The sequence below is a fragment of the Procambarus clarkii genome, chromosome 32 (assembly GCF_040958095.1).
Source record: "Procambarus clarkii isolate CNS0578487 chromosome 32, FALCON_Pclarkii_2.0, whole genome shotgun sequence".
Lineage (NCBI taxonomy): Eukaryota > Metazoa > Arthropoda > Malacostraca > Decapoda > Cambaridae > Procambarus > Procambarus clarkii.
Genome location: NC_091181.1, coordinates 11,663,220 through 11,683,732, shown reverse-complemented (window position 1 = coordinate 11,683,732; position 20,513 = coordinate 11,663,220). Strand labels below are relative to the sequence as shown.

Here is a 20,513-nt window from a genome sequence, read left to right as displayed (position 1 = left end):
AGGAAGTCACAGCTCCCAGAACAACACCCCCAGAGGCGAGGGGGGAACCCACAACCAGCTACCCAGTAACACCAGAAGGGAGGACAACTCCGCCTCCCTCCTCTGCATAGAAAACCCCCCTACCCCAAACCCTCCCTACCCCCACTCAAATGTTCAGCCAAATCTCCCTCCCCCCACACCCAATCCCCACCCTTCTACCCCTCCCCTCCTCCCGAGTCCTCCCTCCCCCCCTTTCCTTCCCGTCCTCCCTCCCCTTTCACCCCATACCCTCCCTGTCCCTCCCCCTTCACTGGATCCCCCGCCCCTCATCCCAGTATCCTCTGAGACCCTGTTATCCACCTCACAGGTCCTCACAACCATGGAACAGCCTCCCCCACCAGCACAACACTCACCAAGGAGGCGATTTGAGAAGGGACAGAAGAAAGTGAGCCTCAAAGCGATGTACACTAACATAGATGGAATTACAAATAAAGCAAATGAGCTTGGAGAACTGGTACTAGAGGAAAACCCAGACATAATAGCCCTCACAGAAACAAAGATCACGAAAACGATAACAAATGCAGTGTTCCCACAGGACTATTATGTTATGAGGAAAGAGAGGGAAGGAAGAGGTGGGGGTTGTGTAGCTCTGCTGGTAAGAAAAGGCTGGGATTTTGAGGAGATGGATATTCAGGGCTGTGAAGGTTTCAGTGACTACATAGCAGGTACGGTAACAAATGGAGGGAAAAAAATTATAGTCACAGTCATATATAATCCACCACCAAATGACAGAAGACCTAGACAGGAATATGATAGAAACAACATGGCCACCATTAACATAATAGAAAGAGCAGCTTCTGTTGCTAGCAGGAATGGATATGGACTACTAATTATGGGAGACTTCAACCATGGGAAGATAGATTGGAAGAACAGAGACTCGCATGGAGGACCAGAAACATGGAGAGCTAAGCTGCTGGACGTGGCAACAAGAAACTTTCTAAGCCAGCACACCAAAGAACCAACAAGAATGAGAGGAGAAGATGAACCAGCAATGCTTGATTTGATATTTACCCTAAATGAATGGGATATAAGGGAAGTTAAGATGGAAGCGCCCTTGGGAATGAGTGACCACAGTGTATTGAACTTTGAGTACTTGGTAGAGCTAGGACTTATCTCCCCCAAAAAAGAACTAGGAATCAAAAGGCTGGCATACCGAAAGGGGAATTATGAACAGATGAGAAGTTTCCTAAGTGAAATACCTTGGGACACAAACCTCAGAGACAAGTCTGTACAGGGTATGATGGACTATGTTACCCAAAAGTGTCAGGAGGCAGTAAACAGGTTCATCCCGGCCCAAAGGGAAAAATCCGAGAAGCAACAGAAGAATCCATGGTATAATAGGGCATGTATCGAAGCGAAGAAACTGAACAAAAAGGCGTGGAGGAACTTCCGGAATAACAGAACACCAGAAAGCAGAGAGAGATACCAGAGAACCAGGAATGAGTACGTCAGGGTGAGAAGAGAAGCAGAGAAAAATTTTGAAAATGATATAGCAAACAAAGCCAAGACTGAACCTAAGCTACTCCACAGTCACATCAGAAGGAAAACAACAGTGAAAGAACAAGTATTGAAACTTAGAACAGGCGAGGACAGGTATACAGAGAATGACAGAGAGGTGTGTGAGGAACTCAACAAGAGGTTCCAGGAGGTCTTCACAATAGAACAGGGTGAGGTCACTGTGCTAGGAGAAAGGGAGGTAAACCAGGCGGCCTTGGAGGAGTTCGAAATTACGAGAGAGGAGGTCAAGAGACACCTGCTGGATCTGGATGTTAGAAAGGCTGTTGGTCCAGATGGGATCTCACCATGGGTACTGAAAGAGTGTGCAGAGGCACTTTGCTTGCCACTCTCCATAGTGTATAGTAAGTCACTAGAGACGGGAGACCTACCAGAAATATGGAAGACGGCGAATGTGGTCCCAATATACAAAAAGGGCGACAGACAAGAGGCACTGAACTACAGGCCAGTGTCCTTGACTTGTATACCATGCAAGGTGATGGAGAAGATCGTGAGAAAAAAACTGGTAACACATCTGGAGAGAAGGGGCTTCGTGACAAATCGCCAACATGGATTCAGGGAGGGTAAATCTTGCCTTACAGGCTTGATAGAATTCTACGATCAGGTGACACAGATTAAGCAAGAAAGAGAGGGCTGGGCGGACTGCATTTTCTTGGATTGTCGGAAAGCCTTTGACACAGTACCGCATAAGAGGCTGGTACATAAACTGGAGAGACAGGCAGGTGTAGCTGGTATGGTGCTCCAGTGGATAAGGGAGTATCTAAGCAATAGGAAGCAGAGAGTTACGGTGAGGGGTGAGACCTCCGATTGGCGTGAAGTCACCAGTGGAGTCCCACAGGGCTCTGTACTCGGTCCTATCTTGTTTCTGATACATGTAAATGATCTCCCGGAGGGTATCGATTCATTTCTCTCAATGTTTGCGGACGATGCTAAAATTATGAGAAGGATTAACACAGAAGAGGACTGTTTGAGGCTTCAAGATGACCTAGACAAGCTGAAGGAATGGTCGAACAAATGGTTGTTAGAGTTTAACCCAACCAAATGTAATGTAATGAAGATAGGTGTAGGGAGCAGGAGGCCAGATACAAGGTATCATCTGGGAGAGGAAATTCTTCAGGAGTCAGAGAAGGAAAAAGACTTGGGGGTTGATATCACGCCAGACCTGTCTCCTGCAGCACATATCAAGCGGATAACATCAGCGGCATATGCCAGGTTGGCCAACATACGAACGGAATTCAGAAACTTGTGTAAAGAATCATTCAGAACTTTGTATACCACATATGTCAGGCCAATCCTGGAGTATGCAGCCCCAGCATGGAGTCCATATCTAGTCAAGGATAAGACTAAACTGGAAAAGGTTCAAAGGTTTGCCACCAGACTAGTACCCGAGCTGAGAGGTATGAGCTACGAGGAGAGACTACGGGAATTAAACCTCACTTCGCTGGAAGACAGAAGAGTTAGGGGGGACATGATCACAACATTCAAGATTCTGAAGGGGATTGATAGGGTAGATAAAGACAGTCTATTTAACACAAGGGGAACACGCACAAGGGGACACAGGTGGAAACTGAGTGCCCAAATGAGCCACAGAGATATTAGAAAGAACTTTTTTAGTGTCAGAGTGGTTGACAAATGGAATGCATTAGGGGGTGATGTGGTGGAGGCTGACTCCATACACAGTTTCAAGTGTAGATATGACAGAGCCCGATAGGCTCAGGAATCTGTACACCTGTTGATTGACGGTTGAGAGGCGGGACCAAAGAGCCAGAGCTCAACCCCCGCAAACACAACTAGGTGAGTACAACTAGGTGAGTACACACACACACACACACACACACACACACACACACACACACACACACACACACACACACACACACACACCGGTGACTGAGCAGACAGCATGCTGGACTGTGATCCTGTGTCAGAGTGGTTGACAAATGGAATGCATTAGGAAGTGATGTGGTGGAGGCTGACTCCATACACTGTTTCAAGTGTATATATGATGGAGCCCAATAGGCTCAGGAACCTGTACACCTGTTGATTGACGGTTGAGAGGCGGGACCAAAGAGCCAGAGCTCAAGCCCCGCAAGCACAATTAGGTGAGTACAATTATGTGAGTATACACACACACACACACACACACACGCACAAGGGAACACTGGTGGAAACTGAGCGCCCAAATGAGCCACAGAGATATAAGAAAGAACTTTTTTAGTGTCAGAGTGGTTGACAAATGGAATGCATTAGGAAGTGATGTGGTGGAGGCTGACTCCATACACAGTTTCAAGTGTACATATGATAGAGCCCAGTAGGCTCAGGAATCTGTACACCTGTTGATTGACGGTTGAGAGGCGGGACCAAAGAGCCAGAGCTCAACCCCCGCAAACACAACAAGGTGAGTAGAACTAGGTGAGTACACACACACTCTCACACACAAGATATGATGGACCTACTCATACAGAAATGCCAGGAGACCGAAGAGAGATTTATACCAACGGTAAAGGGAAAAAATAAGAAGGAATATAATAACCCATGGTTTAATAGACAGTGTCAGGAAGCAAAAATGGCCAGCAGGCGGGATTGGAGGAAGTACAGAAGACAAAGGACAGCGGACAACAGGATCAGATGCAACAGAGCTAGGAACGATTACATTAACATACAACGAACATCGGAAAGGGACTATGAGAACGATTTTGCAATCAAAGCGAAAAAGCAACCTAAGTTACTACACAGTCATATAAGAAGAAAAATGTCGGTGAACGACCAAGTGACAAGACTAAGGAAGACAGAGGGGGCATATACTGAAAGTGACAAGGAAATCTGCGAGGCACTGAATGCCAGTTTCCATGGAGTGTTCACTACCTAGCCTGAGCAGCTCCCATTGTTGGAAGGGGTTACCCTAGATGAAAGACATAGAGGTGACAGCAGAGGAGGTAATGAAACAGTTGACAACTCTAGATGCAACTAAAGCAGTTGGACCAGACAAAGTATCACCGTGGATACTAAAAGAAGCAGCGCAGACCCTCAGCATGCCTCTGGCAATGATCTTTAATGAGTCACTTATGTCGGGAGAATTGCCCAGTTGCTGGAAGAAGGCAAATGTCGTACCCATCTTCAAGAAAGGCGATAGGGAGGAGGCACTTATCTATAGACCTGTATTACTGACAAGTATCCCCTGTAAAATACTGGAAAGAATAATTAGGCTACGACTGGTTGCACACCTGGAGAACATTAGGTTTGTGCACAAACACCAACATGGGTTCTGGACAGGGAAATCGTGCCTAACAAACCTTCTGGAATTCTATGATAAAATAACGAGGATAAGACAGGTCAGAGATGGTTGGGTAGACTGCATATTTCTGGACTGCCAAAAAGCCTTTGATACATTACCGCACATGAGACTGCTGTTCAAACTCGAGAGGCAGGAGGGGGTGGGGGGGAAAGGTCCTAGCATGGATAAGGAACTACCTAACAGGAAGGAGCCAAAGAGTTACGGTAAGGGGCGAGAAGTCGGTCTGGCGAACAGTAACAAGTGGAGTACCACAAGGATCGGTGCTGGGACCAATTCTATTTCTTGTATATGTTAACGACATGTTTACAGGCGTAGAGTCCTACACGTCGATGTTTGCGGATGACACAAAGTTGATGAGAAGAGTTGTGACAGATGAGGATTGCAGGATCCTCCAAGAGGACCTGAACAGGTTGCAGATATGGTCAGAGAAATGGCTACTGGAATTCAACACGAGCAAATGTAAAGTTATGGAAATGGGACTAGGAAATAGGAGCCCAAAGGGACAGTACACAATGAAGGGGAACAGCCTACCTGTGACTACGTGCGAAAGAGACCTGGGGGTGGACGTAACACCTAATCTATCTCCTGAGGCACATATAAATAGGATAACGACAGCAGCGTACTCTACACTGGCGAAAGTTAGAACATCATTCAGAAACCTAAGTAAGGAGGCATTTAGGGCGCTTTATACTGCCTACATGAGGCCAGTCTTAGAGTATGCCGCCTCATCATGGAGTCCCCATCTAAAGAAGCATATAATGAAACTGGAAAAGGTTCAGAGGTTTGCAACGAGACTCGTCCCAGAGCTACGAGGGATGGGGTATGAGGAGCGCCTGAGGGAGCTGTGCCTTACGACACTAGAAAGAAGAAGGGAGAGGGGGGACACGATAGGAACTTATAAAATACTCAGAGGGATTGACAGAGTGGACATAGATGAAATGTTCACACGGAATCGTAACAGAACGAGGGGACATGGATGGAAGCTGGAAACTCAGATGAGTCACAGAGATGTTAGGAAGTTTTCTTTTAGCGTGAGAGTAGTGGGAAAATGGAATGCACTTCAGGAACAGGTTGTGGAAGCAAATACTATTCATAATTTTAAAACCAGGTATGATAGGGAAATGGGACAGGAGTCATTGCTGTAAACAACAGATGCTCGAAAGGTGGGATCCAAGAGTCAATGCTCGATCCTGCAGACACAACTAGGTGAATACAACTAGGTGAGTACACACACACACAGTTGATTCTCACCAGTTGATTGACAGTTGAGAGGCGGGACCAAAGAGACAGAGTTCAACCCCGGTAAACACAACTAGGTGAGTACAATTAGGTGAATACACACACACACACACACACACATATGTGTGTGTGTGTGTGTGTGTATGTGTGTAAATTACGAAAATAAACACATGATGAAAAAGTGAGTGTCAGACCACGTATGAATGATTAAGACAAGAATTTCCTTAAGTTCTTTCGTATTTAATAATACGTTAAATAGGTCGGGAAATTAGATAAACGACGATTAGAATAGCTGCAACACACATAATATTTACCACTTCACCACACATAATATTTACCACTTCACCACACATAATATTTACCACTTCACCACACATAATATTTACCACTTCACAACCCATAATATTTACCACTTCCCCACACATAATATTTACCTCTTCACCACACATAATATTTACCACTTCACCACACATAATATTTACCACTTCCCCACACATAATATTTACCTCTTCACCACACATAATATTTACCACTTCCCCACACATAATATTTACCACTTCCCCACACATAATATTTACCTCTTCACCACACATAATATTTACCACTTCCCCACACATAATATTTACCACTTCACCACACATAATATTTACCACTTCACAACCCATAATATTTACCACTTCACCACACATAATATTTACCTCTTCACCACACATAATATTTACCTCTTCACAACACATAATATTTACCACTTCACAACCCATAATATTTACCACTTCACAACCCATAATATTTACCACTTCACAACCCATAATATTTACCACTTCACCACACATAATATTTACCTCTTCACCACACATAATATTTACCACTTCCCCACACATAATATTTACCTCTTCACCACACATAATATTTACCACTTCACGTCACAAAAACCAGTTTCCAAGCAACAAAAATCAGGCAAGAAAGAGGGGGGTGGGAAGATTGCGTATTTTAGGATTACAAGAAATCCATTGACACAGTACCACACAATATATTAATGCACAAGCTGGAGATGTAGGTAGGAATGAAAGGGAAGGTACTCCACTGGATAAGGGAGTACCTAAGCAACAGAAGACATCGTGTCACTGTGAGGGGCGATGTCTCATTGGCGAGGCATCACCAGCGGAGTCCCAAGGGGTTCAGTCCTTCGACCTATGCTGTTTCTGTTATATGTAAATGATCTCCCAGGGGGTATAGAATCGGTTCTCTCATTGTTTACTGATGATGCCAAAATATGAGGAGGATTAAGAAAGAGGAAGATAGTATGAAACTACAAGATGTCCAAGACAAAATGAATGAAGGTCCAAACAAGGGCTACTAAAGTTAAATCCGAGTAAATGTAAGGTAATGAAACTAGGTGGTGGAAACAGGCCAGACACTTGATACCGAATGGGAAATGATGCCCTTCATAAAACGGACAGAGGGAAAAATCTAGGAGTTGATGACCCCTGACAGCTGAGTGGACAGCGCTTCGGATTCGTAGTCCTGAGGTTCCGGGATCGCTGCCCAGTGGAGGCGAAGACAAATGGGTCTAGAATCTCTTCACCAGTTTATTGACAGTTGAGAAGCGGGACCAAGGAGCCAGAGCTCTACCCCTGCAAGAACAAATAGGTTAGTACAACTAGGTAAGTACCCATAATATTTACCACTACACCCCACTTCACCACACATAATATTTACCATAGCATCTTACAAATATTTACTCTTTCACTACATAAAATTGCATGAACAAAAAGGATTTATATAATTTTCAAAAATTCTAAACATATTTATATTAATTATTAAAAAAACACTTACCTAAGTTATTAAATAACCATCTCCAGTGTACAACTTTGGCGGGAAAATTCAAATCCCTAAACGAGTTTTATTACTCAAATCTAAATTTATTGAAGAAATTTGTTAATTTTTATGTGATTATATATTATAACTATATTTCTAAAAATGTTTATGTTGAAATCATAAATTTAAGTTTAATATTATAGAACGATTTTGAAATTCAAGCAGTAACTTAGAGAAATATAATTAACTGCAAAATGTTACTAAACAAATAAACATTATTTATTTTATTTGAAGACTTATCTCTTATACACAATTCATTAAAATGTTAATCGCGAAAATTGTATTCTCAAGAGAAATTTTCAGAATTTGCTCCACAATCTGAACCAAAGCTAAATAAACATTTTAATTTTCTTTTTACACTCAAAAAGTCAACCTGGCAAAATCGATCCACAGTTTTGATGTTCACGAGGCGGTGAACCGCACCTGGGGAGTGGAGAGTAACGGCACATATAGCGGCATGGTTGGCATGCTCCAGAGGGAGCAAATGGAGCTCTCCACCGTTGCCGCCCCCACAGCAAGGCGCCTCAGAGTTGTGAATCATATTATGGCATATCCTTCTGACACCTTCACAATAGCTTCTCTTAAGCCAATGCTGCTGCCAAAATACCTCGCCCTTATACGACCATTTAAAGGTAAATTTCAATCTAATTTTGTTGGGAGAGAAATATGAACTTAGGAGTCAGAAAAGAGCGAATTCATGCATATGGTTACTACTGTCAAATGCAACCAAACAAAAGTTTTTCTTAACAATTATGTTTGCCGTTTCTCATATTTACTCACCTGTATTTACAAAGAAGATTTGGTGTTCGTTTGTTGTCATAAGAGAGAGGAAACACAGTAAGTATGTGAAGACAAATCGTTGCCAGAATCACAAAATAATGTAGACTGTATTTATTACACTGTAAGTTGACTTATATAAGTTTATATATATATATATATATATATATATATATATATATATATATATATATATATATATATATATATATATATATATATATATATATATATATATATATATATGTCGTACCTAGTAGCCAGAACGCACTTCTCGGCCGACTATGCAAGGCCCGATTTGCCTAATAAGCCAAGTTTTCCTGAATTAATATATTTTTTTTTTTTTTTCTTATGAAATGATAAAGCTACCCATTTCATTATGTATGAGGTCAATTTTGTTTATTGGAGTTAAAATTAACGTAGATATATGACCAAACCTAACCAACCCTACCTAACCTAACCTAACCTATCTTTATAGGTTAGGTTAGGTTAGGTAGGTTAGGTAGTCGAAAAACAATTAATTCATGAAAACTTGGCTTATTAGGCAAATCGGGCCTTGCATAGTAGGCTGAGAAGTGCGTTCTGGTTACTAGGTACGACATATATATATATATATATATATATATATATATATATATATATATATATATATATATATATATATATATATATATATATATATATATATATATATATATATTTTATTAAATATGACCGAAAAAGTAAGATTAATAATTCTAACACGAATTTTCTCAATCTTTCGTACATTATGCTTCACTGTTGGAGGTAAATCAAAAATCACTTCTCCAAAATTCATTTTTATTTCTAGTCTGACGCGACACGGGCGCGTTTCGTAAAACTTATTACATTTTCAAAGACTTCACAAATACACAACTGATTAGAACTTGCGTTTCCCTGATTTTATATCTACATTTGAGTGAGGTGGGAAGGGTGATGTGGCATTACATTTGAGTAAGGTGGGAAGGATGATGTGGCATTAGAGGATATTAATAGGGTATTAAAAGTATCAACACAAGACAGAACACGAAACAATGGATATTGAATAGAAGTGTTTGTAGAAAGCCTATTGGTCCATATTTCTTGATGCTTCTATATTGGAGCGGAGTCTTGAGGTGGGTAGAATATAGTTGTGCAATAATTGGCTGTTGATTGCTGGTGTTGACTTCTTGATGTGTAGTGCCTCGCAAACGTCTAGCCGCCTGCTATCGCTGTATCTATCGATGATTTCTGTGTTGTTTACTAGGATTTCTCTGGCGATGGTTTGGTTATGGGAAGAGATTATATGTTCCTTAATGGAGCCCTGTTGTTTATGCATCGTTAAACGCCTAGAAAGAGATGTTGTTGTCTTGCCTATATACTGGTTTTTTTGGAGCTTACAGTCCCCAAGTGGGCATTTGAAGGCATAGACGACGTTAGTCTCTTTTAAAGCGTTCTGTTTCGTGTCTGGAGAGTTTCTCATGAGTAGGCTGGCCGTTTTTCTATATATATATATATATATATATATATATATATATATATATATATATATATATATATATATATATATATATATATATATATATATATATATATATTTATAAACTTTAGACACTCACACCCATCAGGGGAATCGAACCCTGGCCATCAAGATGGCAGGTATCCACTTGTATCCACTACACCAAACTCAGAGACCTAAAGAGGTGGGAATTCCGGTGTATTTAACTTCCCAGATATCCCATCCTCTCCAGGCAATGAAGCGCAAGTTAGTGCATTAAAGCATGGACACTGTACTCACCTAGTTGTGTTTGTGGGGGTTGAGCTCTGGTTCTTTGGTCCCGCCTCTCAACCGTCAATCAACAGGTGTACAGGTTCCTGAGCCTATTGGGCTCTATCATATCTACACTTGAAACTGTGTATGGAGTCAGCCTCCACCACATCACTTCCTATTGCATTCCATTTGTCAACCACTCTGACACTAAAAAAGTTCTTTCTAATATCACTGTGGCTCATTTGGGCACTCAGTTTCCACCTGTGTCGCCTAGTGTGTGTGCCCCTTGTGTTAAATAGCCTGTCTTTATCAAGCCTGTCGATTTCATTGAGAATCATGAATGTGATGATCATGTCCCCCCTAACTCTTCTGTCTTCCAACGAAGTGAGGTTTAATTCCTGTAGTCTCTCCTCGTAGCTCATACCTCTCAGCTCGGGTACTAGTCTGGAGGCAAACCGTTGAACCTTTTGCACTTTAGTCTTATGCTTGACTAGATATGGACTCCATGCTGGAGCCGCATACTCCAGGATTGGTCTGACATATGTGGTATATAATGTTCTGAAAGATTCCTTATTCAAGTTTCTAAAGGACGTTCTTATTTTAGCCAACCTGGAATATGCTACTGATGTTATGCTCATGATATGAGCTTCAGGGGACAGGTCTGGCATGATATCAACCCCCATGTCTTTCTCTTTCTCTGACTCTTGAAGTATTTCATCTCCCAAATGATACCTTGTGTCTGGTCTCCTGCTTCCTACCCCTATCTTCATTACATTACATTTGCTTGGGTTAAACTCTAACAACCATTTGTTCGACCATTCCTGCAGCTTGTCCAGGTCTTCTTGAAGCCTCAAGCTGTCCCCCTCTGTCATAATCCTTCTCATAATTTTTGCGTCGTCAGCAAACATTGAGAGGAATGAGTCTATACCCTCAGGGAGATCATTTACGTATACCAGAAACAGGATAGGTCCGAGTACAGAGACCTGTGGGACTACACTGGTGACTTCCGGCCATTCTGAGGTCTCACCCCTCACAGTAACTCTCTGTTTCCTATTGCTTAGGTACTCCCTTATCCACTGGAGCGCCCTACCAGTTATTCCTGCCTGTTTCTCAATCTTATGCAACAACCTTTTATGGGATACTGTGTCAAAGGCTTTCCGATAGTCCAAAAAAATGCAGTCCTCCCATCCTTCTCTTTCTTGCTTAATCTTTGTCACCTGATCGTAGAATTCTATCAAGCCTGTAAGGCAAGATTTACCCACCCTGAACCCGTGTTGATGGGTTGTCACGAAGTTTCTTCTCTCCAGATGTGTTACTAAGTTTTTTCTCACAATCTTCTGCCTCACCTTGCATGGTATACAAGTTAAGGACACTGGCCTGTATGTAGTTCAATGCCTCTTGTCTGTCACCCTTTTTGTATATTGGTACTACATAAGCAGTCTTCCATATTTCTGGTAGGTCTCCCTTTTCCAGTGACCTACTATACACTATGGAGAGTGGCAAGCAAAGTACTCCTGCACACTCTTTCAACACCCATGGTGAGATTCCATCTGGCCCAACAGCTTTTCTCACATCCAGCTCCAGTAGGTGCTTCTTGACCTCATCTCTTGTAATTTCGAACGTTTCCAAGGTCACCTGGTTTGCGTCCACATCTCCTAGCGTAGTGACGTCTCCCTGTTCTATTGTAAAGACCTCCTGGAACATTTTGTTGAGTTCTTCACACACCTCTTTGTCATTCTCTGTATACCTGTCCTCGCCCACCCTAAGTTTCATCACCTGTTCCTTCACTGTTGTCTTCCTCCTGATGTTACTGTGTAGTAGCTTTGGTTCGGTCTTGGCTTTATTAGCTATATCATTTTCATACCTTTTCTCACCTGCTCTTCTCACACTGACATACTCGTTCCTGGTTCTCTGGTATCTCTCTCTACTTTCTGGTGTTCTGTTATTACGGAAGTTCCTCCATGCCCTTTTGTTCAGCTCCTTTGCTTTCATACATTCCCTTTTAAACAATGGATTCTTCTTTTGCTTCTCTGTTTTTTCCTGTCGGGCCGGGACAAACCTGCTGACAGCGTCCTGACACTTTTGGGTGACATAGTCCATCATGTCTTGTACGGACTTGGTTCTGAGTTCTGTGTCCCAATGTATATTTCTTAGGAATTTATTCATCTCCTCATAGTTTCCCTTTCGGTACGCCAGCCCTTTGTTTCCCAGTTTTTTTTTTGTGGGAGATAATTCCTAGTTCAACCAGGTACTCAAAGCTCAATACACTGTGATCACTCATTCCCAAGGGGGCTTCCAACTTAACTTCCCTTATATCCGACTCATTTAGGGTAAATATCAGATCAAACAAGACTGGTTCATCCCCTCCTCTCATTCTTGTCGGTCCCTTGACGTGTTGACTTAGAAAGTTTCTTGTTGCCACATCCAGCAGCTTAGCTCTCCATGTGTCTGGTCCTCCATGTGGGTCTCTGTTCCCCCAATCTATCTTTCCATGGTTGAGGTCTTCCATGATTAGTAGTCTGGATCCGTTCCTGTTAGCCACAGAAGCTGCCTTCTCTATTATATTGATGGTGGCCAAGTTGTTTCTATCATATTCCTGTCTGGGTCTCCTGACATTCGGTGGGGGTTTATATATGACTACTACTATAATTTTTTGTCCTCCAGTTGCTATGGTGCCTGATATGTAGTTACTGAAACCTTCACAGTTCTGAATTACCATCTCAAAACTCCAACCTTCTCTTATTAACAAAGCTGCACCACCTCCTCCTCTCCCTTCTCTCTCTTTCCTCACTACATAGTAGCCCTGTGGAAACACTGTGTTTGTTATGGTTTTCGTTAGCTTTGTTTCTGTGAGTGCTATTATGTCTGGGTTTTCCTCTAGTGCCCATTCTTCGAGTTCACTAGTTTTATTTGTAATCCCATCTATGTTAGTGTACATTGCCTTGAAGCTGACTTTCTTCTGTTTTTGTCCCCTTCTTGGCGAGCATTCTGCCAGTGTGGAAAGCTGTTCCCTGGGTGAGATCTGTGATGTGGTTTGCAGGGTCTCAGAGGATTTGTGGTGGGGGTGGGGGTTCAAGGGAAGAGGGGACAGATAGGGTTTTGGTTAAAGAGATAGGCGGGACATGGAGATACAGGGTGAGGGGGAGGAGGGATAGGGAGGGTATGGGATGAAGGGGGAGGGGGGAAAGGTGAGGGGGGACATATTGGGAATGGGGGAGGGGCGACAGGATCAGAATGGGGTGGGAGGGGGGGAGCATTTGGGTGGGAGCAGGTAGGGTGAGGGGAAGGGATTTTCTATGCACAGGGGGGGTGGTGGTGGTGCCCTCCCCTCTGGTGTTGCTGGGATGCTAGTTTTGAGTTCCCCTCTTGTCTCTGGGACTGTTGTGGTGGGGGCTGCGATTTCCTGGTAAACTCCTCTCTACATGCACTTTCTCCTTGCCTCTGCTGCCCTGGCTCTCTCCTCGTTCGTCCTGTCCCACTGCAGGAATACTTTTTTGTATCCCTCCACATACTGCAGACGACTCTTCCTTTCGAGAATATCCTCCTTCGTGGCTTCGTTTGTAAACACCACCTTTACAAGTCGGTTTCTGTCCTTGTCCAACCAGTCCAACCTCAAAACCTTCTCAATGTTTTGTTCAGCCCCTTCCATCTGTAACCCCTTCAGTAGCCCATGTACTGCCTCTCTATCCTTGCTATTCCATTCTTGCCTGTTGGATCCTTCCTGTACATCTACAATGTGTACTTCCTGTACACGAACCTGTACATCTTTTCTCAATCTTTGGCAGCTTTGTTTACAATTATTAAACAGTTAATGAGCTCCAAAGCACCAGGAGGATGTTTACAACAATAACAACAGTTGATTGGCAAGTTTTTATGCTTGTAAACTGATTAATAAATGTAACCAAAGCCATCAAAGATTGAGGAACGATGTACACATTTGTAAGTACTTGCATAACTGCTTCGTGAATCAGACTCCAGATGTTCCCATCACTGATATATAAGGAAAACAGTCGGGACAAATAATGAGAAAATAAAAAAACTAACTATACTCACGAAATGAATGCTATGGTAAATAACACAGCTCAATTCCAAAGCAATGTCACACAAAATAATTAAATCAAAATTAAAATAAATCGAAATTTATGAAAAATCAATTTATCAATGAAATCAGAAACATTGAAATGGAATAGTAACATATTTAGAGTAGCATGTGCTGGTTTTATGTGCAACAGATGGCGCTGTTTTTCAAAAACGCATGTTTTTTTCCTGTCACAGGTGAGGCATGTACATAGTAGATATATAAAAAGACGCGCCTATTCGAATTCAACGTTGTGTCAAAATTTCAAAGCAATCGGTAAAGAGGTTTCGAAGATTTCCCTCACATGAAAAACACAGTGTTTCAGAAGAAGCATATTTTTTTTTTAAACAAGAAAAGTAGTTCAAAAAACGAAATGAAAAAAATGAAAAAAATAAAAAATTAACTATACCCACGAAATGAACGGTATGGTAAAGAACACAGCTCAATTCCAACGCAATGTCACACACAAAATAATTAAAGCGAAATGAAAATCAATCGAAATACATGAAAATTCAATTTATCAATGAAACAGTAAACATTGAAATATAATCGTAACATAATTAGTATAGTGTGTTGGTCTTATGTGCAACAGATGGAGCTGTTTTTCAAAAACGCATATTTTTACCTGTCACAGGGAGTGGCATCTATATAGTAGGTATATAAAAACATGAGCATATTCGAATGGAACATTGTGTCAAATATTCAAAGCAATCGGTGAAGAACTTTCAAAGATTACTGCATATGTTGCTCTTACTTCCAACAGATGGCGCTGTTTTTAAAAAATAGATAGTTTTTCATGTCACACATGAGGCATGTATATAGTAGGTATATATGTTGCATTTGAAAAGACACGTCTTTTCAAATGCAACATTTTGTCAAAATTTCGAAGAAATAGGTAAAGAGGTTTCAAAGATTTCCCTCACACGAAAAACAGTTTTTCAAAAAAGCATGTTTTTTTTACCGTCACAGACGTGACATCTATATAGTATATATATATAAAAACCCGCTCGAATGCGAATGGAACGTTTTGTGAAAATTTCAAAGCAATCGGTGAAGAACTTTCGTAGATTATCGATTATGAACAAACGAACATTTCCATTTATATATATATACTAGCAGTACCCGCCACGCGTTGCTGTGGCTCAGTCTGGTTAAATGGGAAAGAAAGAAAAGAGAAAGCGCACGTTTCTAATATGTTAAATATCACAATGCTTGTAGGTATACAATATTTGTTGTTGTTCCATTGTCTGTGAAGATATAGAGATTGTTTGGTTTGCCGACTCTAGAACACGCAACATATAGTTGTCCATGTGAGAAGCAATCCGTGTCTAGATATAAACTGCACAATTCTAAAGATTGGACCTGAACTTTGTTGATGGTGATTGCAAACGCTAGTCGAATTGGAAATTTCAATCTCTTAAATTGAAATGGCATATCTGTTAGAATGAGAGGAATGCGAGAAATGAGGACATCTTCACCTTTGAAAGGTCCTGTCAAGATTGTTACTTCTACGACGTCGCTGATTAATTTTTTACTGCAAGACGTGTGCCGTTGCAAAGTTTTGGCTGGTTGGTATTTTGCAACTTGATAATTGGCAAGTCGATTTTCAATTGCCGTACGTGTGATGGTATCCCTGGCAGATCGAGTAAATTAAAAAATTCTGTTGGATAATTAACCGCTTCAGCTGCTTCCTCAACAGTGTCGACGGACTTGTATGTGACTGCCTCGCTTTGTATGTTAGACTGAATAATATTGTTAAGGTCGTAGACGTTTTGTTCTTGGCCACAAGAATACCTCGTTCACTCAGCCAATCGTGATTCTTATAATAGGTTTGAAAATTGGGAAATACTTTTTCAACCAATTCTTCTTCTGATGTCACTAAATTGTAGAAGTTATTAGGCAATGAAATTCGTCCGGAGGTCAGATCAACCGGCACGTCGACGTTCCCAGTTGCCAGAAATTGATGTGAGAGTATTTCAGCTGATGGATCGTTTTGCAGTAGCTACATAACTACACGAATATTTGAAGTTAATTTAAAGGTCTTTACTTAGTGCCACAAAGTAGAGTATTTCAGGAAAGCATTTATTTCGTCGGCTGGTGTTGATCAAGGAATTACAGGTAATGTTTGCCTGAAATCTCCTGCAATCAATATTAATGCGTTCCCAAATGGTCTGATGTTTCCACGCAAATCTTGCAATGATCAATGAAGAGCCTCGAGCGATTTTTTGTGGGCCATTGTACATTCATCCCAAAGGATAAGTTTACATTTCTGCAATACTTTTCCCATGCCAGATGCTTTGGAAATGTTGCACGTAGTAGTTTCAATGAATTGCATGTTCAATGACAATTTCAAAGCCGAAGTAGCAGTTCTTCCACCTGGAAACGATGTTGCAGCTATTCTGGACGATGCAAGAGCTAAGGGTATGCGATTTTGGGATCGAATGCTGCCAGAATCAATCTAATTTACAGTTCCTCCAGGTGCATCTAAGAAGATTTCTCCATACCTGTTATTGACAGTTTGAATTATTTGATTGTAAATTAATTTTCGTTCAAGTGTTAGCTTAGGAATATTTGATTGCACATACGACAACAGATCACTCATGTTTTACTTTTGTTCATTACGCAATTCTACATCGAACGAAGCAGCAACAGTTCGATTCGGTGATGGCATTGTAATTGATTTATAACTTTGTTTACGATTTTTAAGCAAAAATCTTCAATCATTATCATCGCATCATTGTAGATTTCTGTGAAATCCATGTTCATATGCGAATTTTCCTTCATATTCTATGGATAATATCTTCAGCCATGTGCAATTTATATTTCTCCCATAACTCTGTTGGAGATGAAGGAGAGCCGGTGGTCAATATGATTGCAAACAATGCACGAATTTGATTTGGATGTGACGTGTTGGACGCGTCATTAATGCATACATCTCAGTGTCGATCATTCTCCAATAAATTCTATAGTAGTAGTGTACTAGTTGTGGTGTGGAAATAATGGTGTGGTAGTAGTGGTGTACTAGTTGAGGTATGGTAGTAGTGGTGTACTAGTTGTGGTGTGGTAGTAGTGGTGTACTAGTTGTGGTGTACTAGTTGAGGTGTGGTAGTAGTGGTGCACTAGTGGTGGTGTGGTAGTTGTGGTGCACTAGTTGAGGTGTGGTAGTAGTGGTGCACTAGTTGAGGTGTGGTAGTAGTGGTGCACTACTTGAGTGTAATAGTAGTAGTGTACAAGTTGTGGTGCACTAGTTGTGGTGCACTAGTTGTGGTGTACTAGTTGTGGAGTGGTAGTAGTGGTGTACTAGTTGTGGTGTGGTAGTTGTGTTGTGGTAGTAGTGGTGTACTAGTTGTAGTGTGGTAGTAGTGGTGTACTAGTTGTGGGATGGTAGTAGTGGTGTAATAGTTGTGGTGTGGTAGTAGTGGTGTACTAGTTGAGGTGTACTAGTTCTGGTGAACTAGTTGTGGTGTGGTAGTAATGGTGTGGTAGTTGTGGTGTGGTAGTAGTGGTGTACTAGTTGTGGTGTGGTAGTAGTGGTGCACTAGTTGTGGTGAAGTGGTAGTGGTGTATTAGTTTTAGTGTGGTAGTTGTGGTGTACTAGTTGCGGTATGGTAGTAGTGGTGTACTAGTTGTGGTGTGGAAGTAGTGGTGTTCTAGTTGTGGTGTACTAGTTGTTGTGTGGTAGTTGTGGTGTACTAGTTGTGGTGTGGTAGTTGCTGTGTACTAGTTGTGTTGCACTAGTTGTGGTGTACTAGTTGTGGTGTGGTAGTAATGGTGTGGTAGTACTGGTGTGGAAGTTGTGGTGTGGTAGGTGTGGTGTAATAGTTGTGGTGTACTAGTTGTGGTGTGGTAGTAATGGTGTAGTAGTTGCGGTGTACTAGATGTGGCGTACTAGTTGTGGTGTGGTAGTAGTGGTGTGGTAGTAGTGGTGTGGTAGTTGTGGTGTGGTAGGTGTGGTGTAATAGTTGTGGTGTGGTAGTTGTGGTGTGGTAGGTGTGGTGTAATAGTTGTGGTGTACTAGATGTGGTGTACTAGATGTGGTGTGGGAGTAGTGGTGTACTAGTTGTAGTGTGGTAGTTGTGGTGTTCTAGTTGTGATGTGGTAGTTGTGGTGTGATAGTTGTGGTGTGGTAGGTGTGGTGTAAAAGTTGTGGTGTACTAGTTGTGGTGTACTAGATGTGGTGTGGGAGTAGTGGTGTACTGGTTGTGGTGTGGTAGTAGTGGTGTACTAGTTGTGGTGTACTAGTTGTGGTGTGGTAGTTGTGGTGTGGTAGTTGTGGTGTGGTAGTTGTGGTGTGCTAGTAGTGGTGTGCTAGTAGTGGTGTACTAGTTAAGGTGTTGTAGTAGTGTTTACTAGTTGTTGTGTGATAGGTAGTGGTGTACTAGTTGTGGTGTAGTGGTAATGCTGTACAAGTTGTGGTGGGGTTGTAGTGGTGTACTAATTGTGGTGTAGTAGTAGTGGTGAACAAGTTGAGGTGTACTGGATGTGGTGTGGTAGTAGTGGTGCACTAGTTGTGGTGTACTAGCTGTGGTGTGGTAGTTGAGGTGTACTAGATGTCGTGTGGTAGTAGTTATGTACAAGTTGTGGTGTGGTAATAGTGGTGTACTAGTTGAGGTGTACTAGTTGTGGTGTGGTAGTAATGGTGTGCTAGTTGTGGTGTACTAGTTGTGGTGTGGTAGTAGTGGTGTGGTAGTAGTGGTGTACTAATTGACGTGTGGTAGTAGTGGTGTACTAGTTGTGGTGTGGTAGTAGTGGTGTACTAGTTGAGGTGTGGTAGTAGTGGTATACTAGTTGTGGTGTGGTTGTAGTGGTGTACTAGTTGTGGTGCACTAGTTGTGGTGTTCTAATTGGGGTGTGGTAATAGTGGTGTACTAGTTGTGGTGTGGTAGTAGTGGTGTGGTAGTAGTGGTGTACTAGTTGTGATGCAGTAGCTGTGGTTTACTAGTTGTGGTGTGGTAGTAGTAGTGTACCAGTTGTGGTGTGGTAGTAGTTGTGTACTAGTTGTGTTGTGGTAGTAGTGGTGTACTAGTTGTGGTGTGGTAGTAGTGGTGTACTAGTTGTGGTGTACTAGTTGTGATGCAGTAGCTGTGGTTTACTAGTTGTGGTGTGGTAGTAGTAGTGTACCAGTTGTGGTGTGGTAGTAGTTGTGTACTAGTTGTGTTGTGGTAGTAGTGGTGTACTAGTTGTGGTGTGGTAGTAGTGGTGTACTAGTTGTGGTGTACTAGTTGTGGTGTACTAGTTGTGGTGTGGTATTAATAGTGTATTAGTTGTGGTGTACTAGTTGTGGTGTGGTAGTTATGGTGTACTAATTGCGGTGTGGTAGCTGTTGTGTACTAGTTTTGGTGTGGTAGTAATGGTAAACTAATTGTGGTGTGGTAATTGTGGTGTACTAGTTGTGGTGTGGTAGTAGTGGTGCGGTAGTACTGGTGTACTAGTTGTGGTGTGGTAGTAGAGGTGTACTAGTAATGGTGTGGTAGTTGTAGTATAGTAGCAGTTGTTTACTAGTTGAGGTGTGGTAATTCAGGTGTGGTAGTAGTGGTGTACTAGTTGTTGTGTGGTAGTTATCGTGTGGCAGTAGTGGAGTCCTTGTTTTGGTAGTTGTGTTGTACTTGTTGAGGTGTACTAGTTGCTGTGTACTAGTTGTAGTGCACTAGTTGTGGTGTGGTAGTAATGGTGTAGTAGTTGTGGTGTACTAGATGTGGCGTACTAGTTGTGGTGTGGTAGTAGTGGTGTACTAGTTGTGGTGTTTTAGTAGTGGTGTACTAGTTGCGGTGTGGTAGTAGTGGTGTGGTAGTAGTGGTGTGCAAGTAGTGGTGTACTAGTTGCGATGTGGTAGTAGTGGTGTACGAGTTGAGGTGTACTAGTTGTAGTGTGGTAGTTGTGGTGTTCTATTTGTGGTGTGGTAGTTGTGGTGTGGTAGTTGTAGT

General features: G+C 41.9%; 1 protein-coding gene across 1 annotated transcript in view; it reads left to right on the top strand.

Moving 5' to 3' along the window:
• The window catches only part of LOC123759552 (uncharacterized), a 171,262-nt gene that overhangs the window by 130,029 nt on the left and 20,720 nt on the right, over nucleotides 1-20,513 (top strand). The window contains exon 7 of the mRNA XM_069334781.1: nucleotides 8,360-8,598. Within this exon, the coding sequence (XP_069190882.1) occupies nucleotides 8,360-8,598 (239 nt within the window). The remainder of the gene's footprint in view (nucleotides 1-8,359; nucleotides 8,599-20,513) is intronic.